At 55.8% G+C, this 23106-nt stretch overlaps 1 protein-coding gene across 1 annotated transcript; it reads right to left on the reverse strand.

The window, feature by feature from the left end:
- Positions 1 to 17562: 17562 nt before the first annotated feature.
- LOC127019741 (brain-specific homeobox/POU domain protein 3) lies at positions 17563 to 19221 on the reverse strand. Its single transcript, XM_050901938.1, has 2 exons — positions 19102 to 19221; positions 17563 to 18468 (listed from the first exon to the last, which is right to left on the reverse strand). The coding sequence occupies exons 1-2, from the start codon at positions 19219 to 19221 to the stop codon at positions 17563 to 17565; spliced, it is 1026 nt and encodes a 341-aa protein (XP_050757895.1).
- Between the last annotated feature and the right edge of the window lie 3885 nt (positions 19222 to 23106).

Raw genomic sequence — 23106 nt, forward strand, 5'->3', positions numbered from 1 at the left:
GGGTAAGAAAAAAAGAGAAAAAGAAAAAAAGAGGAAGAGAAAAGCTTGAGGGGCAAAAAAAAAAAAAAAAGGGCAAGAGAAAAAAAAAGGAGAGAGCCCTCCAAAATCAGAAGAGGCTGACACCGTCCGTGGGAGCATTTTTTCTTCCATTGCTGCGGTGAGGCACACAGAGAATTGGTCAGGGGCTGTTGCTGGAGCAGTTGCCATTTGCTACTCTCCGACCAGAGTCAAAATCAAGCAGCTTCTGTGCTGCCTTTGCCTATACTCCGAGCTCATCTTCCAGCAGGAAGGAGCCAGGAGAGGTCTGAAGTTGGGCATGGTAAGAGAAGAAGGTGTCCCTGTTGGACAGGGCTGTGCTGTACTCGGAGCTGCTAAAATATTACCAGGTTTAGGTCCTCTTGCACTGAGGTGGGGGGTTGAGGGAAAGGTTTGTCCATCATGGAAGCACAGATGGGCAACTGCCCAGGCCCCCACCCTCTTCCAGGCAAAGGTGAAGACAGAAACCCTTCTTTGCAGTGGTCTGAGGATGCTTTTTGCCTTGCCTTGCCTTCCCCAATTATCCATATCTTTTGAAGTTCATGGTTAAGAGGGATAAACCAGGACTTCGGATGCTGGACCAGGAGCATCTCTGTGATAAGGGGAAGTGACAGAGCTTATTCACCAGGCTGGGACACAGCTGGCACATCCACAAATCTCCTCCTGCACTTGCCACCTTTGGGGCAGCCTCCATGACCATGCTTTTCTTCCTGACACCGCAACCTCAGTCCCCAGCTGGGCTCAGGCTTGGTGGTAGAAACCGTGGTCACAGTGGTGTAGGCATGCTGAAGACACATCTCTGGGGGTAAGTCCCCCCCAGAGCTGCCATGAGGACAGGAGGGAGATAGCAGGGTGATTTCAGGGGGCTGCTTTCACCCCAAAACTGCCTGGGACCAGCAAGGACCCTGATTTGGGACACCGTGCAGTAAATAAAACCAGCAGCTCAAATCCCCCAGCACTCCCCATGCCCAGGTCTCTTCCCCTGGCATCGTACTCCTGAAGATCTCCTTTTATTCACGGGAAGGTTTCAGAGTTGACAAATTAAGGCCATCAGGGAAAATTGCTATCTAATGAGGATTTTAGCAAAGGGAGCCATGAAGGCAGAAGATCTCTGTATGGAAACATTTGGGGGATGCTTTATTATTTCCATAAAAAGTTAATATGGAGGCAGCGGTTGTGCTTTTGCAGCGGGACTTGGAGCACTGGGGAGGTATTTGCTTTTGGCAGCGTTTAGCTTCACCTGGATCCCTCCAAGGGCAATTAACATCTATTGCCATGATAACCTACAGCAGAATTTAGACCCCTGAACAGGAGAGTTTTTTACTGAGTTAAATATTTGGAGTGGCTTGCAGGAGGCCACCTTCCTCCCTCTCCAGCCCTCAGAGGGAGCCTGGCTCCAGCCCACAGGAGCTAAGAGCCTTACGAAGCAGAATGAAGCCATCAAGGCTTGGCGCAGAGGCAAGCTGCATTTCCATTCCCTGCAAAGTGCACAGTCACTCGTTCACGACTCCCTCCCGCTTTGTTTTAAGTGGATTCTTGTATTCTCTGTCTCTGCGTTCGCTTTTCAGGTGCTCGTTGTTTTTAAGGAGCGAGCTGCCTTGCTGGAGTGGAAGGCTGCGTTGGAAGCAGAACGCAACTCCTTGCCAATCAGCCCGAGTCCTCTCTCCTCCACGCACCCGCCTTTGGAAAGATGCCCAGGAGCAGGTTTTTATCAAATCCTCTGTGCTGGTGGTCATGGCTTATAACGTGCAAGTGACTGCCTGACTCCAGCCTCGTCCAGCAAAAAGAGTACGATACGCTGTGACCCCGTCCCCAGCCACCAAACATTTGCATGTCATCAGCGCTTAGAAAAAGGCAGACAAGCAGCTTCCCTTCCACCCCGGCTCCTCGCAGGGTGACCTCCCCTCTCTCCCTGCCCTCCCCAAGCCACAGCCCCCAGGTCACAGGCGGTGAGTCAGACCCTGGCACCGTCCCAGCGCGATGCCACCGCATCACCCGCTCTCCTTTGCTGAGGGGCAGTTCCAGCCCAGCAGGCGAAGGAGCCGGAGCTCAGCGGACACCGGCAGCCCCTTGCCCTGCTGCTGGCTACAAACAAGGCAGGTGGGTAAACACCAGCGGCGGAGGAGATGCTCTTGCATTATCTTGGGGAGTACTGCGGTGGACCTGCTGAATTGGGCAAGAGCTGAACTGGAGATGGGAGGGAGGGAGGGAGGGAGGAAAAAAATAGCTGAAGGAGAGCTAAACAGAGGTTTTCACAGGCATGGCCTGAAGACATCTGCTAGGGTCAGGTAGATAAACGTGGTAACGCCAAAGGGTCATCATTCTGCAACTGGCTTATTTATATTTATGGCCTGTCAGAAGAGACTGTCTTTGCACCGTGAGGCTGCTTGAGACGAAAATACGGTGCCATGCACAAGGGACTTTGTCTTGCAGGAAGCGTGTAAAGGCTGATGTGACAAAGGGAGCGCAGATGATCTAGAGAGGCTCTTGTCTGAGAGTAACTAGACTCATGACTGGTTCAACACTGAGACCTCCCTACCGGGACCCACTCTGCCCATGCTTCTGGGGGTTGTTATTCCCAGAAACTTTGGTGCTCAGGCAATTGAGTGCTCACCTGTATTGGACGCTTTAACTAGCTGGCCCGGGGCATTGCAAGGCAGTCTGTTGATGATAACTATGCACACTTCCTACAGGGATTTTTTGCAGTCAGTAGCTGTCGTGATAGTTGATGCTTTGGGTGCGAGTGCTCCAGCAACAGCAGAAGAGGTGATAACTTGTTTAGGTTTGCTCCTACTATGTCTGCAATATCTGGGGTCAGCTGTCTAATTGCTGACGGTGCCGGTATCGAGTGGCACAACAAGAAGTGGGGAAGGTGGGCATTACTGTGGGATAGGGACACCAGCAGACACTGTCGTGGCCCCACGGGCAAGTTCGTCACGCTGCCCAATCTGTGGTCTGTGCCTCTTGCGGATGTTCTCACCTGCACAGAGGAGGCCTAATCTCATGGTGTAGACCCACACCTTTACTAATCAAGGGTTTTTCCTGGCAGTAGAAAGAGCAGGGAAATGTCAAGGTTGGCAAAAATTGTAGGCGTTAAAGTTGGTCTGGAAGGACATTGATCCATCAGGCAAAGGAGAGAGATGTTCCCTCATGAATGAGTAGTGTAGCAAGCCATGTCGATACGATACATTAGTAATAAATGGTAGGAGAATGGGAAGAAACAGCACAGCTGAAGGGGATACTCAGGTAAGAGTTCAAAATGCCTCTTCTGTCAGAGTTGTGTCAATCGGCTTCTTTAACGAGGCTTCAAAAAAAGTCTGTCTAGAGCATCTAAAAATCACTGCGGATTGCTCTAGCCATCACAGCAAGTGCAGTACAGGTTGGGGGTTATTTCTGCGTCACCAGCCAGGTTCGGGCCTTTTTAACACCACGTCTTGCTGAGGACCCACAAGCACAAACACTGACAAGTCGACGATTGCAGACCTGGGTGTGCCAGGGCAGCAGCGTCAGCCTTAGAAAGGTCTCACCTCCAGGGTCAAGAGATGACACCGCTGACAGATGCCTGTGGGAGCCGCTCCTCCACCACTTCGTAGTAGGCTTGAGATGCTCCAAGGCATGAAACAATTGGAGAAGGAGTGTGAGACTGACCCGATGAAAGAGGCTCCTTTAGGATTCTTCTAACCCCACTTTATCTCCTTCCCTGCTCTCCAGCTGGGAACATGGCACGCTTTACTGGATTAGTTTCTGCTCCCGTGGAAAACCCATGGCAAAGGATTCAAGACCTTGGGAACTCCATGGGGTGTAACCTGCAGCAGGAGAAGGCCGAGGCTTTAAGCTGAGCAAAATGACATGCACAAGGAAGGCTATCATGCTGGGAACAGCTACAGGAAGAAATGATCTTCTGTGGTGCTCCCTCATGAATCCAAGAAACTATCCCCTCTCCTTTTCAATGCCTGGACTCCATCCCCTCATAAATGTGTGCCAGCCCAGCTTGGCTCTAATCGGACCAAGTCCCTCACAGGAAGACAGAAGGTCATGTCTTGCTTTCACACTCCTTCCCAGCTTCCCTGTGTGCCAGCTCATCTCTTTCTGCACGGGGGAGAGGTCGCAAGCAGACCCTGAAAATTAACATTGCTTCATCGTGTCAGCAGGACGAAGGATGCTTCCAGAGTTGGACTCCACAGAGCCAGACACAGTGGACTTGGGCATCACCTCTGAAAGCACAAAACAGGAGAGAAGCAAGGGAGGTGGTGGCTTGAGTTGCTTCTCAGAGGTGGGAAATGGAGGGATGATTCCTATCTTCTGTGGAAGACCTGAAAGCAGAGAGTGAATGAGCCAGTCCGTGTCTTTCCAGACTGGGGCTCTCCTAAGGCCTGATTTTGCTGAGGAGCCACCACAGCAGCCCATTTCTCCCATTCTCATGCATGCATAGAGCAGAGGGCATTAAAATTTGATTTTAAGTGACATGATTTTGTCTGATGCGACGAAGGAAATTCAAGGCTTGGCATACCCCCGGCGTGTACAGTCAGGTGGTCAAGCTGAGCAGGGACATGTTGTTTTCAGGATGTGAGATTTGAATGGCAAGGGGCTTGTGAGTGGAAGGGACTTATTTAGGTTAAATTATTGTTCAACAACACCCAAAGCAAGAAAAGCCTTTAATCTCCAGGTACTAGAAGCTTCACTCCTCCCTCCCACTCTCAGTGTCAGACCTATGGTACTGGAGAAGCCTAATTTGATTTCAGAGTCAACCTTCTCCCAAACTGAGCTACGAGAACCATCCTCATCTCTGTCATAGCCCGTGGACACGCAAAGACGTCCACAAGGTACTTACACCTCGCACAGATACATTCCTTGGCACCACATGATGTCAAAGACCCTCTAGGAGTTTACTCTTCTCATCAGATGCGTTTGTGCTCAGCAGTGGGCTGTGGAGAGAAGATGAGGGATGCAGGGAATTTGGGGCAGCTACCAGAGGTTCTCCTCTGTTTGAGCCTCACATGGCTGCACAAGTACTGAACGTACAGCAGGACCAGGGGACAAACAGGGGGAAAAGCAAAATCCCGTGAAGGTGCTCAACATGGAGGGGGCTGTAGTTTTTGAGATAAGTTTTTGCAGTGCAGGTGGTTGCCCGCAGGCTTTAGGGAAGCTTAAAGACAGGTCTAGATATGGTGCTCTCTGTTAGAGCAAACAGGCCACTGTGAAAACATGTAGGTGTTTGCAGAAGTAAAGCCTGGGGCTCACTGCTGTTTTCATTTGCATCCCCATAGGCTTTCTGGTGAGCAGAGGGAGCACTTGTGCAGGGCCCAGTTTGCAGGGGGGTTGGTGCAAGGAGCATTCACCCAGCCACCCTGAGAGGACTTTGTGGCTTTGGCCCCTTTCCAGGCAGGGAGCTGGAAGGGAGTACACAGGGCAAAGCACCATTAACAAATGAATGGAGCTACAGGCCCTGCAAGCAGCTCCTTAACCATTTGCTGGGAAGCACTTGATCAGGTGAGAGTAAAATCCAGTGCATCTGCCCATGAATGAGGAAGAGAAGAGAGTCTGGGAGCAAACTGGCCCATCTACGCAGCCTGCAAAAGGCTGGTGAGGTCAGGAGTCACTGAGGGCATGATGCAACATGTTGTCCTGCCAAGCTGTAGCCCCAGTAAAAACCCCAAAAATGAAGTGAAGGCAAGGGTGGAAGCAGGGGAGCTGGCCTCAAGTCCCCGCTTAGGTTCAAGTTCCCCGTGCAACTTTGGTGTGGAGGGTCCCATTAAACACTTAAGTGCTGCAATACCTCACTCTGAGGCATCTGGTTCTCAGACAGATCCCAAATGCGTGTTGGGCTCCTGAGTCTGTGCGGTGATTCAGGCCCTTGAGAAGGGTGTCCTGGCAAGGTGGCAGGATGAGACACAGCGGAGAAGAAACCCCATCCCAGGGTGGTGTATGAACCCCACCTCCAGCAGAGCATCAGTCAGGGACTCTGCTAAGCCTGCCCAGCTAGGACTCCTTACTGGATACGTACTGACTGATCGGATCTGGCAGGGCTGAGCAGGACCCCTTTGCTTTTAGAAAGCATAGCAGCCGCCCCCTGTTATGCTCTAGCACAGCAGTTAGAGCGTGGCAGGGTGGCTAGAGAGCCAAGCTGCAACATCCACTTTGTCTCAGGGCCCACCCAAGGGGCAGCTCTGGTCCCCAAAACAGTCGGTGTGAGAGCTGTGCGGAGCCTGAGGGACAAGGGGCGGCAGGGCCAGGGCGTGAGTGCTGCTGAGGAAGCAATCTGGGTGGTTTGCAAGGGGATGAAAGCTGGGACAGGGAGCGTGGAGGGGCTTGTGGGGACCTCGCTTCAGACTGAGTGGGATGCCTTCGCTCAGAGCTGGGCGTAGAGTGCTGGTCAAGAAGAAGATTTGCCCTGGCAGAGCTGGCTGATGCTTAGACCTCCCCAGCCTGCCATCTCCTGCTCCATGCAAGTCACCGTGCAGGAAGGTCCAGGGTTGTCTGGGGGTGCAGGGTGTGAAGCTCATCCTTCTGGGAAAGGCAGGCTGTGAAGGAAGGACAGACAGACACCCAGAACCTCTCCTCCCTCTTTGGGGCTCTTGTCCGCCCTGCTCAGAAATAGAGTCAAGCCATATTTAAAGAAAGCAGGCACTGAAGTGAGCCTACGTGAGAGCGGCCACCTCTGAGTGCAGGGTCTGGTCCCTGAGTGCTGGTTTTGATCACAGGTCTGGTTTCCCTGTTCTCTGCAGTTTTCTTACAGTTGGAATAAAGTCCCCTCTGGGGGCTCAGTAAGTCCCCTGTGAGCTGCTCGACACCAGCACATCCCCTCGCCTGTGGGGTGGTGAGAGGAGGTCACCTCTTGGCCTCTTTCCCTTCTGAAGGACTCCAAATCACTTGAGGATTTTAATGAACAAACGTACCAGTTACGCAGCTTCGCGGGGCTGGTGGAAGCACCATCTATCCCCACCTCTGTGCAAGGGCCGCTGCCTGCATCTGAGCCCTGCAGGGCCAAGCAGACCAAGTGCCCGCTCCCCAGCTCGGCAGAGGTGGCCCTGGGGAGATGAATGGAGGACCTGTGTCCTAAGAAGGGCAGGACAAGTGGCCTGGAGGCCAGTTGCCTTCAGCAACCAAGGGCAGCAGGGGTGTCCCCACTGGGGTGGCTCGGCTCTCCGCATCCGCAGGGTATAAGAGCAGCCGGAGCTCAGGCTGCCAGACCAGCTCACGTAGGAGACCGAGGCCAACTTGCTTGCCCAGAGCTGACCATGCAAAGGCACTGCAAGGTCGGCGAGAGCACCGTCCCCGCCAGCAGCATCCTCAGGCATGCTGAAGCACGGCTGTGTGTCCGTGTGGTGTGTGCACAGGGCAAGCCCAAGCTCAGCAGGCAGCACAGCCGGTGTTTCAGGCTCTCTGCAGACTCAGGGAGACTCTGCAGACCTGGCTTGGAAGTCTTCTTGGTAAACACTTCACCTAGAATTTTACTCTTGGAAACAGTGAAGCTGAGCTATTGAATTGATCTCCACGCTCCCATGAGTTCAATAATCGGAGGCCATAGGCAGAGGCCACAACGCCTAAGCTTTAATTGAACCTTTGCTCTCAGCAAGGCCCAAAGAGCAAGGCCCTACAGAGGGAGCTTTAAGGTTTCCTTAATTTAACCAAAATATCCTGCAGCCCATTTAACAGCACATTATGAAGTTTTATCATAAATAATTAACACTGAACTACAATTGACATTATGAAGCATGTGGCTGGCTCAGTTAGTGTCTTACAACAGCCAGTCATTCACGGGGGGGATGCACAGCCATCACGGCACGAATCAGCCACTTCCCCCGGCAAGAGGAGCGCTTAATGCAGCTGCTTCTGGTGCAGAGCACAGCAGCTGCTTAACAGCACTCTTCCAGACAAGGAGCAAAGGAAAACATTACGTCTAAACTGGATTGCAGGGTCGATTGGGGGTGGCAGAAGGTCAAGAGCCTTTGGCCAGGACTTGAGGGTCGGGACATCACAGGGATAGGTTCGTAATTGTGTCTGAGTCTCTGCCCTCCTCTGGGGTGGTGCAGCACCATGCTGGTCAGCGTGTTGTTTTGGTGGGACACCAGCTCTCGGGTGAAAGGCAAGCCTGCTTTCCTCATCGCTTGCAGCCACTAACAGCTCCTGGCAACTTCTGCAAGAAGTCAAGGCTGGAGGTCCATGCCCAGACATTGGGACCCTGCTCGCTCCCTGCTCCCAGGGGCCAGGCAGCGTTGGGTGCTGCTGCCTGCACTCAGAGGTGGCTGCACGTCTCAGCAACAGGCAGAGGGACTCCCAGAGACTTGGCTTTCGGCAATGTCAGTACCGCCTGGAATGAATGCCTCGATTTCAAGGTATCTGAGAAAAAAATTTGACCCAGGGCTCAAAGTTTCCCGAGGGAAACCTATACCTCATGAACTGGTATCGTGAATAGACTGACCGCTTTCCATCCCCTGTCTCACAACAGAGCTGGGCTCCTCCATGAGCCATGGGGAAAACAACTCAGCATCTCGATCAGCTTGCCTACCACCCTCCCCTTGCCCCCCCCCCGGCTGGTTCGCACCCCTCGGGGACATGTCCCTGTCTGTCCACCTGCCTTTACACCAGAGGAGACAGCAGCACAAAGGTAACAAGCAGAGGGGCTGCACTTCGTGATGAATTAGTCATGGCCAGAGAACTGACCCCGTGTCCTGCTGATCTGGCTGGCTGTACTGCGCAGCTGTTGGGGGCTGTGAACAGTTGTAGAGCAGAAGATTCCCATGGTTTTGGCTACAGAGTGCATCTAGAGCTGATCCTTCCCCCCCCTCCGCCCCCAACCCCCTCCTTAAGCTGTGCCTTTTAATAAAGACATACGAGCAGCACGCTTGAAAAGCTCGCTTAGATCTGAACCAAACAGCACGGCTAGGGTAAGGAAAAATCCATGCGAGAACCCGGAGGTAGTCAGCACTCCCGTATGCTGGCTGCAGGAGAGAGGCATAGTGCTGAAACAGTGCGTAAGAGGCGCTGAGCGGAGCAGCCTGCGAGGGAGAAACCCGGGCAAAGGCAATTGAAGCATCTCCGGGAAGAGTCATCAGAAGCCATTAGCCTCTGCACGGGAGGCTGTGCTGCCTCTCCGGCTCCCTGCGGGGAGGTTTGGGTCTCTAATGGGAGAGGCTGGAGCCTGGGATTCCCTCGGTGTCTCTCTGCTGTTGGTTCGGTCCCAGTTTGTCTGCCCGAGCCGACCAGCTCAGCTCCTGCTGCAGGAGGTGGGCGAGCAGAGCAGAGGCCATGCGCGTCCAGCGTCCGCTCCCTCTGCGCGGGGAGACGTGAGCGGGTCTGCGCTGAAGGGTCCCTTCTGAAGGAGCGAATGGTCCTCCCAGCAGGAGAAGGGAAACCCCCCCCAGATGTGAGCGTCCCCCACACCAGGAAGGCTGGGTGGGTTTGGGAGGGAAGCATCCCTCCCCTCTTGGCTCAGCTGGCACAGAGCGTGACACGACAGGAGCCGTGCTCAGCCTGGGATACCCCGCCACCATTTCCCATGGGATGGGCTGGTCAAGAGCCCTGGTGTTTGAGCAGGTGGGCTGGACCGCGTGTGAGAGGGCAGACTGCAAGGACTGAGAGTCCTGCACGGAAAGAGGGAGGAGGGAAGAGCAGAAGAGATGATGGAGAGGGTGGAGGGAGAAGATGAAGGGGGAAGAAAGAAAGTCAAAAGGCAGGTATGACAGGGAACAGATTCACTCGTGGTGTGACTCAGAGTGAGGAGAGGGGCCTCCAAAATTATATTAACTGATTTTGGTGACCGCATGAAAGCAACACTCCTGGCCCTGAACTTCCACTACCACCCGTGGGACCCTGACCCAGCCCTACATTCATGTTTTAGTGTCAGCAGCCCATGGCTAAAAACGGGACAATGAATTTGTCATTCCTAATCTGAGGATCCTGAATGCTGATCTCGCGTGGGAGCCCGTGGTACGTAGTGCAAATATTGGTAAACAACAGGAAAAATTCTGCACTGAATGTTAATCTTGGTGTTAAGAACTAGTTCAAAGTCTGGATAGATCACAAGATCCAGAGGGGACGAACACGTGTGGTGGCTACTCCTCCATCGTATTGCAAGGCCAATAGGCGTTTCCTCCTTGAGTTGGGTGCTCTGTTTTATGGAAGAGACAAACGTGGCTTTGCTCCACTATTTAGCCAACGGTAATGTGCAGCGAGGCTGGGAAGTGTTTGCCTGGAGCTGGTGATGAATGAGGCAGAGTTTCTGCTGACTAGCTTGAGACAAGATTTGCGGTGTACATCGCCGAAAACACGCTCTGTGAAACAAGCTCCCTCTGATTCACAGGTAGCAGTTGGGTAGTCACAGAATAGTCGAGCAAGATTTTATACAAACACACATGCTTTTTCTCTTGTGTGAAACTAAAACCTTCCTTGCCTGTTATAAATAAAACATGGGTTTTTAGTTGACATTTTCATATTTCTCAGAGAGCTCTTATTTTCCTATAGCTGCTGGAAATGTTGGTGAGATGCTGCAGATGAAATATAGATTTTATCTCTGATGTCTCTGTCTCCAGGATCCCAAAGTTTCTGAAATCCCCTGTGAGCTTCCCTACTCTCTGATTCACCCAATGATCCAAAGCCGAATCCCACAGCAGTTCCTTAGAGCTTATGGCTAAAAACGAGGGATTGTTCCCGCCGGGCTTCAGTAGGACTGCTGGTAAGCAGAGGGCTGTTCCTGTAGGTGAGGGTTGGTGAGATCAAGACCTTGGTCTTTGCATGGGAAAAGCACAAGATTAAATTTCTGGAAGTATTTCTTTAACACAGATTTAAAAAAAAAAAAATACTTGTAGCTTTATCAGGATCCCTTATTGTCACTGGGACGAGTGTGTGGAGCATGGAGCTCTACTTTTGCACACTAGAGTCAAGTGTTAAAGCTGCTCATCCTGCAGGCAGATTGAGCCCCCCAACTCCTGATTTTGGTAGTAAGAGGAGGAAACGCAGAATTTGGTCCTTGGAAATGCGAACCGGGAGATATCTCAAGGGTAAGTGTCAACCAGCTTTTTCTGCTGCTTTCTGGAGCTCCCACCCTCTTGTGACCAGACTGGGTGGAAAGTGGCCCAATTTCTGCCGTGCAGAATGCGATACCCAGGTGACCAAAAGCTCAGGTCCATGAGTATTCACCCACATTTGAGTGTCAGTCTGCAGTAGCACAGACCAGCCCGTCCATCTTAGCTTTCCCCCCAGCCCGTCACCTCTCCCCAGGCTTTCCCTGTGCATCTCCTCTGCCCACCGAGATGTTTCCTCTTGTCTTCTACCCAGAGCAAGCCACCAACCTACCCCTGCCACTATGCCCTGACCTGATCTGACAACACAGAAAGACTTTTCCTCACCTAGTGTAGCTGAGCTCCCGTGCGAACATACAACCTGGGGCCTGATCCCGCACTCCCTGCTCAGTCAAAATCCCCAGGAACTTGCCCGAGCTGGGGAAGAGAGCGAAGAGCACAGATGGGAAACCTGTGGCCTGACCGAGGACTTGTTACTTGTGAAGAGTGACTGCTCAGTTGGGGAAGGGGGTAATTGTCCTGCCTGCTCCCCTAGCCTGCAGTCAGCCACGGGTTTTGCCCCATGCAATACCCTGCCCCATTTCCCAAACTCTTTCCAAAAAGACGGGTAATTGCTAGCCTTCTTCCTGGGTTCCCCCTCGAGCCCGGCTGTCCTCCTCCCTGCTCGGGCACCTCTGAAGCCTCTAATTACTGCTTTACTCCTTTTTCCCCTGTAGTGGAACAGAGCCTACTTCAAGCATCGGCCTCTTTAAAAATACATCTGCTCTGCACTGCACTAAAACACATAGAATAATAGAAGAGAGTCCGTCAGCAGGGGCACCCTTTACCTGTATGGCTTTCAAAGGCAGGAATCTTTTAAAGAACATGGAACATTTTCTCTCCTCCAGACCCAAAGCTGAGGGCAAAGCTGTGACGTGCTAGTAATATTTGAACGAGGGGGTTCACGTATCCTTCCTCTGGCGTACCGGCTGGCTGCAGGGACACACGTGTTAGTCGGGGGTTATCCCTCTGGGATCAGGCAATGCCTGTTGCTGTTACTGGGGCTGGCTGGTGGCGGTGGCCACCTGGCTGATTCCCCACATCCTTTAAAGCTCTGCATGAGGACTAGAGCTACGAGCTCCGTGGATGGAGAGATGGGACCCGCTGATGGTCCCCAGGCAGTCCAGCTATCAGCAACCTTCCTTGCCTCCTGGTTTCCCTTCCCAGTGGGGAAAACAGCCGTGTGGTTCAGTACTGACAGAAGAGCTGTGCTGGCACCATTTGCTGTCATCCTGCAGCTCGGGAATCACAGTCGGTCCCTTTGACTGTGAAAAGAAGCGGGGTGAAAGGGATCTGGTGCAGCGTTACAGCCATGCTCCATCCTAAATTACTCTATTCTGAAACATAAAGGAGGGACAGTGCTTCCCCCCAAGATTTCTTCAAACGCATCTGCGTTTGCCTGGAGTTGCCAGGCTCAAGTTCAGCAGAGTATGGATAACTTTAAACACATTCCTGCGCACTTTGGTGCGTGGTGGCATGGACACACTGGCCTGGACCCTTTATCTATATGCTCAAGGAGCTTAGATGCCCAAATTCTTGGAGGGTCTTGGCTTTTATAGCAGGAAAAAAAAAACCCAACATAAAACAGTGTGGCATGGAGCTAAACAGCTTGGAAGTAAGCACTGTATTGCAGGAGAGATCCTTGCTACAGGGTCACGCACCAGCTCCCAGGGCTCACTGGGCAGCGCTCCAAGAACCGATGTCTGAGAGCTTCAGCAGCCCAGATCTGGTGGGCAACTTTCCTCAGGAAGCCTTTGCAGCACCAGGGGTAGGACTCATCTCTGCTAAGCTGTCATGTCCCCATTTATAGATGTCCCCATCTGAGCTGGTCATTCAGCATCTTTATAGGCTTTAAGGTGAGTAAGGTGCCTCTAGAGTACCGTTCACCTGCCCCACTTCAGAAGTCGATGTTAGAAAGAGATGAACTGCGCTGTAGGCTCCTTGGTTCCTCTCCATTGACCGTAACTGGAGCCTCGAGGTCTACACTCGCCTGCGCACCCCTGCTTTGAAGACCCCAAATGCATCTCTGTCAAGGCTCAAATCCCTGGTGAATTAGCTGTGCGAGATGCTTTTGAGTTCCCAGGCTGCACCATCTCCTGACTGGAGTGCTGGGGAAGGGAGAAGGCCTGGCCCACCCCATCCGTTCCACCAGCTTGGAGGTAGCTTAGGAGCCAAGGCCACTAGGGTGGCCGTCACCTTCTCATTGAGCTCCGGGCCAGCAGCAGTGGTGGGTGAGCAGGTAGCCTTAGAGGTGGACCTGCTGCCAAAGCGACAGGTTTGAAAAATCTCAAGGCTAGCTCATGTATCAAACCTCAAATGAAAAAAAAAAAAAGGTGAGAGCTGAGTGTCCAGTCCAATCAACATTCCTTTCATTTAATGCTATTTTGGCTCTAGGGTCATGGTTCAGAGGTGTCCTTTGCACTCCAGGAATAGGGAGCGTGCATGTGCCCATGACACCTCTGTGCGTGTATTTCTCTTCCTTCATCCAACGCTCTGCCTGCTCTCCTTGCCCGGGACTTTCTCCCAGCCTCACCCCGTGCAAAGTGCACTGCAGAGAGGCTGAATTCGGGGGGGGGGGGGGGGGTGTTCCCTTTAGGTATCCAGCCTGGGCCCGAGTGCTGGAGGGGAGACCCCCATGTGCTGCCCCAGAAGAGGGACAACTGGGAAGCCCCGCAGCCTCTGGGATGGGCTCCCTCACCACCCCTGCCCACCAGCCTGTCCCCCACCGTGGCACCTTGGCCAGCAGCAGCAGGAGCCGGACACAGAAACCGAGACGCAGGAGCGTGGCTGGGACCTGTCCCCAGGCTGTCCTGGCTCCCAGACCTGCTACCGGGAAGGACCAGCAGCTTTTCCCCTGACCTGTGCCCAGGAGGTGGCTATTCAGGAGCAGGGGGTGGGATGGAAAAGGGGCCCTTCTCGACCTCCTCCCGGACTGCCCCCCCTCCCCGTGCATCCCGGGAGCTCTGCACCCGACCTGGGCACAGCGGGTGCTGCTAGAGCAGGAGCAGGAGCCAGTGCAGGAGCAGGATCAATCCCCGGGTCGCCTCCTGCCCGGTCCCCCCTGTGTGATGAGTTCGCCAGGCCTCAACTACCGCTCCCGGAGCCGCTGCCTGCCCTTCCTAGCCACCGGAGCCCCTGGCCGTGGCTCCCGCTGCTCGTTGTCCAGGGCTGCCCCATCCATCCTTTGCTCTAGTCCCCGGCCAGACCCCGTCGTCCCCGTCATCCCCCCCCCTTACCTGGCGGCCGGCAGCACCGTCCGGGGGCCGGGGCTTTGCCCCCCACCCGCGGGGGAGCCCCGGGCGACCCAGCCCCGCTCCAGCTCCCGAGCCGAGCGCGCATTTGCCTAAGCGCTTTGCATTTGTGCCTGGGAAATACCGACTCGCCTTTTTATGATCGCGGGTGATAAATATTGCATCGCTCCCCTTCGCAAACTTTTAAGAGCGAAAGCAGAGCGGCACCTGCGAACCGCCGGCACCGGGCACCGACCCCGGCCCGGAGCAGAGACCCCGGAGCCCCTCGCCGCATCCCGGGCAGGGCTGGGGCTCTCGGCTTTGAGGAGGGGGCGGTCGGGGGAGGGGGGGGGGGATGCTGCGAGGCAGGAGAAGCGGCAGACTGGAGTGTGTTATGTCTGCGAGGGAGAGCCGGGGAAAGGGGGGGTTGGAAGCGAACGGGGCCCTGCTAATGCTGCGCGGAGCTGATTCTCCAAGGCCCCCCCGGGCAGCACTCAGCATCCAGCCTTCATTAAAATTTCATCGCCAGCACTTGGCCAAGGTCTATTTATGAAAATGCGCTTTTCGCTTCATGGAAAAAACAAGAACGGAGCGAAAGAACAAAGGCGGGGATGGGGTTTGCGAAGCGCCCGGGAATAGAGCCGTGCGGCCGCAGATGTGCGGGCCGGGGGGGGGCCGGGGGGGGGGCCGGGGCGGGTCGCCCCCGGAGCCGTCGTCGCCGTCCGGGACGCGGTGCTGCTCCCGTTTTCCCACAGTGCAGGCAGGGCGGGCAGGGCTCTGCCGGCCACCGCCGAGCCTGCCCCGCTCAGGTGAAGCAGCTCCTCCGACAGTTATTTCGGGCGCTGCACAATTTTCCCTCTTTTCAGGATTATTTCCCGCCCCCCCCCTCCCCCCCCCCCCCCCGCCCCTGTAAAATCTGCGGATTCGGGAGCCGCTCCGTCCCGCCGCAGGGCCTTGGCTAGCGGGGTGCAGCATCGCACCCCCGCTCCCCCCGCACCCCCCGGCTCCCTGCGTTTGGATATTTTTCCCCCCCCGAATAAGTTATAAAACAAAACAAAAACAAAACAAAACAACAACAACAACAACAAAAAAAACCAAAACAAAAAAAAGTCACCTCTTTTTTTTCCGCACAACCCGCCCCCCCCGGGACGGAGGGGACAGCCCGAGGGGCTGCTCCCCCCGCTGCCCAGCTGCCGAGCGGCTTAAGTTCGTTTCGGGAGAGGTTTCGCTGGGAGCGGCTGCGGGAGACGAAAACTCAAGGATGAGCGGAGCCGGGAGTGAAAATATCCCTTTCCCAGCCGCCTCAAGTCGCAGCCCGGTCAGGGCCGGGGAGGTGGCAGAGGCTGCCTGGAGGGACACGGACACACACACACCCCCCGCCGCATCCCCCCCGGGGAAGGGGGAGTGGGGGGCGAGGGGCACAGCCCGTCCCCGCAGTCGTTTGCGGGAGAGCCCGGGCTCCGCCCGACCCCGGCCAACGAATTTAGCCCGTGGGAGCATCGTCTGGGCTTCAAAGTAAAACCCACCCCGGCACCGACACGTGGGGCTTCAAAACACGCCGAGTTTGGGCTGGTCCCCGGCGGGGAAGGGACAAAAACCATCTCTCGGCTCCAGACCCCGGCTGGAGCCGCCGGCGGGGCTGAAACACGGCGGGGTCGCTCGGGGGGAGCCCCCCGCTCCGTCCCGGGGTGGGGAAGGGCAGCTCTGCCCCGCATTTCGTTGCCTTTCGTTTCTTTCCCCACGGAGGAGGAAGGGCCGAGCCCCCATCCCGACGGGAACCGGCGGCCGGAGGCGGCGGGGATGGGCTGGAGGAGCCGCCCCGGGAAAGGGGCTCCCCGGGCCGGGGGGGGGGGGCTCCCCCGGAGCCGTGCCCGGCGGCCGCAGTAACTCCAGGAGGCAGGAGGGTGAGGTAAAACGTGCATGATTTATTTGAAATGCTGCAGCGTACACAGACACCAAATTTCATTGAGCACACACACAGCGAAACGAAATCTCGTTTAATTTAAAAAAAAAAAAAAGAAAAAAAAAAGGAAACGGAGGCAAATTTCTCTATTAAATATGCAAAGAAAAAAAAAGAAAAAAAAAGAGTATTCTTGCCTTAGAAAGTGCAGAGTTCACTATTTGCAAAGGCAGCCGCCCCCGCGGAGGGCCGGGGCCGGGGGCCGGGGCCGGGCTGCCCGGGCACCCCCGCTGCCCCGGGCCGCTCCCGCCGCGGCCGCGCCGCTCCTGTGAGCCCGAATGATTTGATTGTCGAAGCGTAGGATTTTTTTTTTTTTTTTTTCTTTTTACGGTGAAATCATACGGATATCGAACAGTTTGAGTGAAACCAAAGCAAAATAAATCTCCATTTTCCCCGAACAAACCGTGACTCCAGGGACGTGCCAATTTTTTTTTTCCTTTCTTTTTTTTTATTCTTTTCTCTTTTTTTTTTTAATCCTTTTTAAAATTTTTCCCCCCCTTCTTTTTTTTTTTTTTTTTTAATTTAGCCGATGAGGTAGAAACAGAAACGTTATTGCAAAAAATGCGATGGGTTTGCTGGGGGCAGGGGAGAGCGAACAAAACCATGCAAGTGCGTGTGTGTGCGTGTGTGTGCGTGGGGACCCTGGCAGCGAGTGCGGGGAGCACGGGCCGGCACCTCCATATTTACAGCCGTCCGGGGCGGCTTCGAGCTCGTATGCTTTCTTATTATTTTTTTTGTTTGTTTTTTTTGTTGGTTGGTTTTTTTTTTTTTAATTTTTTAAAAGAAGAGGACCGGGCACCGAGGAGAGAGCGGTGCCACGGCCCCCACTTGCCCAGCCGAGCCGGGAAGGGGCGAGGGGCTGCAACAAAGACCCGCCGGGCTCTCGCTGCTGCTGCTGCTGCCGCCCTGACTCCAGGCACCCCGAATCTCCCCCCTTAGGCCTTTCATTTTGTCTTTTCCTTTTTCTCCATCTTTTTTCCAGTTTTATCTACAAAAGCAGTCTGTACCAGTCATAACAGCGGGGCTGCTTCGCCCGGGGGTGAGGAGCAGGCACCAAACTGTTCGCTTCACTTTGGGCGGGTTTCCCTTTTTTAGGTTTATTTTTCCTTTTTTTTTTCCCCCTCCCCCCAATTTTTTTTTTTAAACAACAGGAAAAAAAAAAAAAAAGCCAACAACCCCAAACCCTGCCCGTTTCGGAGGGGCCGGGGGCCAGGACCGCGGCGGGCCGGTTGTGGGGGGGCAGGGACTCCCCACCACTGCCCTCCCAGCCCCTTCTTCAGTAGGTGGCAGAAAATTTCATCCTTTTCTGCTTCTGTCTCTGATTGCAAAACCAGACCCGCACCACGTTCTTCTTCAAGTCTAACTTCTCGGCGATGGCGGCGATTTTCTCCGAGGACGGCCGCGGCTGCACGGCGAAATAGGCCTCCAGCGACCGCTTTTCGGGGGCAGCGATGGAGGTGCGCTTGCGTTTCTTGTCACCCCCCGTGTAGATCTCAGGTTTGGTCATTTTCTCCCTCTGGGCCCGCTCGGCCTCCTCCAGCCACGCTTCTAGGATGGGCTTGAGGGCCACCATGTTGTTGTGGGACAAGGTGAGGGACTCAAACCTGCAGATTGTGCTTTGGCTAAGGCAGCCCACCCCTGGGATCTTCAGGTTGGCCAACGCGGAGCCCACGTCCGCCTGGGTCACCCCCAGCTTGATCCTCCGCTGCTTGAACCGCTCGGCGAAGGACTCCAGCTCCCGGGGGTCCGTCTCCGTCTCGGGGCCGGAGATGACAGCGTGGGAAGCGAGGCCGTGGGGGTGGGATATGTTCATAGGCTGGGAGTGGTGGGCCATGTGGTTGATGGCCGACATGTGGGAGTGAGGGTGCGAAGGTGTGGAGCCCACGTCCGGGCCCGGCACCCCTCCGAGTGGGAGGGCAGAGTTGAGGTGGTCCAGGAGCTCGCCATCCAGGCCCTGGGAGGGCTGGTGGTGGTGGTGGTGGGGATGGTGCGTGGTCAGCACGGACGGGTGGTGCAGGTGGACGGAGGACGAGGTAGGAGTGCAGGACACGCTGCTCATGGTGTGGTAGGTGGCATCCGGCTTGAAGGGGTGGGTTTTCTGCGATACGATATCCACAGCGGCCAGAGCCTCAGCACCCCGCAGCAAGGTCTCGTCAAAGCCCGCAAAAATGTTACCCTGGATCTGGAGGGAGGGCGGGGAGGTGGGGTGGGAGGGGGGGATAAAAGTGGGAGCAAAAACAAACCGAAAGAGCGGGAGAGGATTAAAAGGAAAACAGCGTTACGGAGATCCCACTCTGCCACTCCAGCAGTGCCTGGGACAGGTAAGATGAACGGAGTTCAGCCCGCATCCCCAAATAAAAGGACCAGGAGCAGGGTGCCGGACCCCGGGCACCCACCCTTCCCTCCGGGGCCACCTCCCCGAAAAAGAGAGCAGCCGCGGAGCGGGAGGGAGCCGGCCGGGCATCCCGCAGACCCTCTGCTTTTACCGGATGGCACGGCCGAGTTGGGCAAGACGGCTGCTCTCTCCCAGCCCGGGACGGACCTGCCAGCTCTTCCCCCGGCTTCCCCAGCCCCTCTCCCCGCTCCGAGCACCCTCGGCGGCAGGGACAGCCCCCAGCCCACCGGATCAACCGCCCTGGAGGAGGGAGGGGACCCCCCCAAAACCCAAACGAAACCCAAACCCAGACGGAAACCGTCGGCTGCCGAAGTAAGTTGGGGAGGGCGCGGCGCAGAGCGCTCCGCGGGTGCGGACCCCCCGAAACCCATCCGGGGGGGGGGCAGGGGGACCCCGGAGCCCCGCCGAGGTGCGGCTTACCTGGGGGGCGGGCAGACAGGCTCTGCGGATGGCTTCGGAGCTGGTGTGCAGGTGGGGGTACTTGGGCTCGTGCAGGATGGGGTGCATGCTGAACGCCTGCTTGCTGTTCATGGACATCATGGTGGGAAGAGGAGCGGAGCGGGGCAGGGGCGCTCCGGGCAGCCCGGCTCCGGGGGCGCGGTATTGTCTGTCTCCGCCGCCCGGCATCAATGGCATTATAGCCCGGCCCCCCGCCCCCCCGCCCGCTCATTGGACGGCTCTCGGCAGGCACCTCCCACCGCCCGCCCCCGGGCAGTGAGCTCACCCCCCCCCCCCGGTTGTACACCCCCCCCCAAAAACCGGGGCTCACATCCATCCCCCCCCCCCCGCACTGCGCAGCTCCGGTGCGCCGCGCTCCCGGTCCCCGGGGATGGGGGGGGGGGGGGGGGGGTGTCGCTCCGGGCTCTGTCCAGCCCGCACCGGCGGCGGGGGGAGGCGAGTGGCACCGGGACGGTGCTGCGGCCGTCGGGTCCCGGTCCTGCCCCGGGACGCCGCCGTCGAGCAGCCCCGCGGCTCGGCACGGTACGGCCCGGCGCGGCCGGTGATGCGCTCCGGCTGCATCCTCCTGCCTGGTTCTGCCCGCCCTGCCGAGACCCTGCCCGACCTCTGCCCGGCCCCTGCCCGGCTCCTGCCTAGACCTACCCGATCCCTGCCCGGCCCCTGCCCGCGGCTCCGGGCTGGGTTGAAGCCCGGGGGGATTTGAGGAGCAGAGCAGACCCGAGCCCGGGTGTGAAGAGGAGCCTTCCCGACCCCCCTCCTCTCGCTCTGAAGGGAAAAAGTACCTCGGGTTAAAAACTGTAAGAACAATGAAATAAGGAAAAGTTTCACCAACTTTTTTTTGCCCTGTTTTGATGAAGCTACCTGGCTCGATTACCCAAATCCTCCTGCCAGTGCAGTGTCCCACGGGCTCCGCGTCTGCCTGCCTGTCTCTCTGCAACCTCTCCATCCTCCCCTCTCCAGCCCATCGCTGCCTGTCTCTGCCTAACAGTCTTTCTGCCTCCGGACTTACCCATCCATATGAATTTCCACGCAGTCCGCTGCCCACGGCGTTTCCCTCCCTCTCCTCCCTGCCTGCCACCAAGCCCAGATCCTGGCACTGCAAAGAAGTATGGAGGTGAAGTTTGGTGGTCGCATGCTGGATTGGGGGGGGGGGGGGGGGCTGCTTTGCAGCCCCCCCAGCTGCTCCGGCTGCTCCCAGCCCTGCCGAAAGGTGCATGAGAAGCGTGACAGGCAGCAGCACTGGCAGCCCAGAGCAGGGGGACTGATGGAGGGGGAACCCCAGCGCTTGCTGGAGAGGGGGACGGCGGCCATGGGGTTGATGGAGGATAGGAGGGTGCTTGGTCATGCTCAGAGCAAATGCCTTCCCAAGGGAACACTGTGTGTTTCTCCAGCCCAGAAAATCCAGCCCCAGCAATGCGTGTAGGGACGATTATACACGGTGCAGGTGTCTTAGGAGTCAGGGTTAGTATCAGTTTTCCTGGCCCCTTTCCCACTCGCCCTCCTCTACAGCGCCTGCGTACGGCATCCTCTGAGACGTCCCTTCTCACGGGGATCCTGCCGGGAACCTTGGGTCAGACAGGGTCAACAAGTGTCACAAGGAAAGGAAGATCCTGACCTAATCGCAGCCTTACCTGAGAGGCTGAGGTGTCCCCCAAAAGATGGTTCTTTGGCTCTGGACCTGCATGGGGAAAGGTCAGATCCAGTGACAGGAGACTGAAAGCAACCATCACCATGCGCGTTGCTGCCCAGATTCCGGCACAGCCACCAAACAGTGATGCTTCTGCAGCGAGAAAGTCCCTAAACTAGACCTGCGTAGCACGTCGCTTGTGCAGAAGGATGGAGGAGAGGCCACGGGGCGCTGAATCCTGACTCTGGAGTGGTCTGCTTGGGGGAAGAACTGCATCAGCACGGTGGTGCTGCCAGCAAAGCCCTGTCCCTGGTGGCCTGAGAGATGGGAGAGGGTCAACGGGCAGTCCCTGCACACCACGGTCCAGGCAGATCTTCCTGTTCATTAAAGCATCCTACGTGTGCCAGAGGCCACCAGGCCCAGCAGCGTGCCCTGCCAAGGTGCTGATGCTTTGACTATCCACAGGCAAGAGCAGGCAGGAGCTCTGAAGCCTTTTCCCCTTCTGCTTTCTATCAGCACAGCTCTCTGAGTCATGGTCTCCCCTCTGCTGCCTGCGGAGAGATTGCAGCATCAGGTGATGATGGGCAGAGGAGAGCGGCTGCCAGGGAGGTTCACTGGAAGCTTTCTGTACAACGGAGACTCAGGCAGAATTATTGCAAAGGGGGATGGCCCCTCCTGGGTGCTCTGCAGTGGGCCCAGGCACTTTCTCTCCCCTTCAGCTGACGAGCCCTGGATTTGTTAACTCTCTCATGACAGCCAGAAGCTTTTGTCAGGGTATTTCACAATTTCTTTTGCTGGGCTCTTCTTGGTGACCCCTCAACCTCCCTTCTCCTCACTCTCTGCATTTCAGCAGCTCAGAGAAGGAAGGTTGGAGAGAGCAGTTCAGTTCCTAGCCCTGGATTTAACTCTGCCCGAGGAAGCAACCTTGTGCCAAGCTGCATTTTGCTGCAAGGAACGGACTCCAGACTCTGCCCCAGAACGTGCCCAGGAGGTTGGGGACTGGGATTAGACCTGGGCACGCTCCTCTTCCGCACATCACTCAAAGAGTCAGCTGGAGCAGGGGGAAATCAGATGACCTTCTCCTCTTTGAGGGGCTCAAGCAGCTGGTTTTCCACACCTCCAGGAAGCTCAGGACCTGAATGAACTCAGACCCCGAGGACAGCACAAGGCTAGCGAGCTCAGCAGGAGGCACAGAAATACCTTTTCCAGCGCACAAAGCCATTTCTGATCTCATTTTCCACACTTGCAACCACTGAAACAATTGCTGGAGCAGCAGAACGGCTGTCCCAGGCCAGCCCGAAGACTCACCTAGCCTTGGGTCTTGGGTGCTCATCTAGGAAAATACAGATAAGAAACAGATGAAGTAAATAGCATTCCCTCCCTTTCATTCCCCTGTATATCAGAGTGTAGCAGACCTCTTTTCCAAACAGCCAAGCCTCCACTCTTTGAGTCTCTCTTCGTCGCACCCCTGAGCACCCTGCCCTGGAATTGCTGGATCTTGGCAATGAACCTTTTGAGCAAGAGATACTCAGGGCAGGATCCCCGAACGCACCTCTGCACACACCGGCACTGACGCTGAAGCGTAGACACACGTGCGTGCACAAGTAGGGACACAGCAGGGCACCATGGTGACAGCAGGAACTCCCTCCCAGCTCTGTTCCATGGATGAACCTGTCCTCCTACCAGCTCCTGCATGGATTTGTGGGCTGGCCCCGTGAGGGAAGAGAGCAAGTACCCTCCGTATCAACCGTCTCAAAGCCTCTGGATTTATTCAGGAGTTATCAGGTTCCTCCTGGGCAGGGGAAAACAGTTGCCTTACAACCAGGATGTGCGAAACACCAAACAAGGAGGAAAGTTTCTACAGCAGCGATAATAACGAACGTCTAAACCACTTTCACGGCGATGGTGTGCTGGTTGTTTCTCTAGCCCTTTGCACTTCTGAATCTTGCGAGCGTACTTTGCAAGGAATGGGCCAGGCTTTCAGGGGATTGCCAATGCTCAGCTATGGCTTTCTTGAGTAACACGGGGCAGCTCTGCAAGGCTCGCTGTAGTCTCTTCATGTATATGCTAGCTTTCCTCCCTAATTGCTCCATAAATGCGATAGTCCAGACTCGCCTCTCTATCCACCCGTATCAGTAACTCCTGTGAAGCAGGAGGTATTTCACTAGAATCAGGATAAAAGAGAGGAGAGTCAGGATCTCTCCTATTAAGATCAAATAAAAACACTGAATAAAGAGCCTCATGATCCGAATCTTTCGAAAACAAATTCCTTCCGGGGGGACCCCAGCTTCCAGGCCAAGAGCTGGCACCCCAGCCTGGTTGGTGGCTTTGGGAATCCT

Source organism: Gymnogyps californianus, chromosome 9 (assembly GCF_018139145.2).
Source record: "Gymnogyps californianus isolate 813 chromosome 9, ASM1813914v2, whole genome shotgun sequence".
Classification (NCBI taxonomy): Eukaryota; Metazoa; Chordata; class Aves; order Accipitriformes; family Cathartidae; genus Gymnogyps; species Gymnogyps californianus.

Coding starts and splice junctions, on each gene's coding strand:
- LOC127019741 (XM_050901938.1), bottom strand. CDS start 19,221: ATGATGTCCATGAACAGCAAGCAGGCGTTCAGCATGCACCCCATCCTG. Junction 18,469..19,101: donor CCTGTCTGCCCGCCCCCCAG/GTAAGCCGCACC, acceptor CCCTCCCTCCAG/ATCCAGGGTAACATTTTTGC.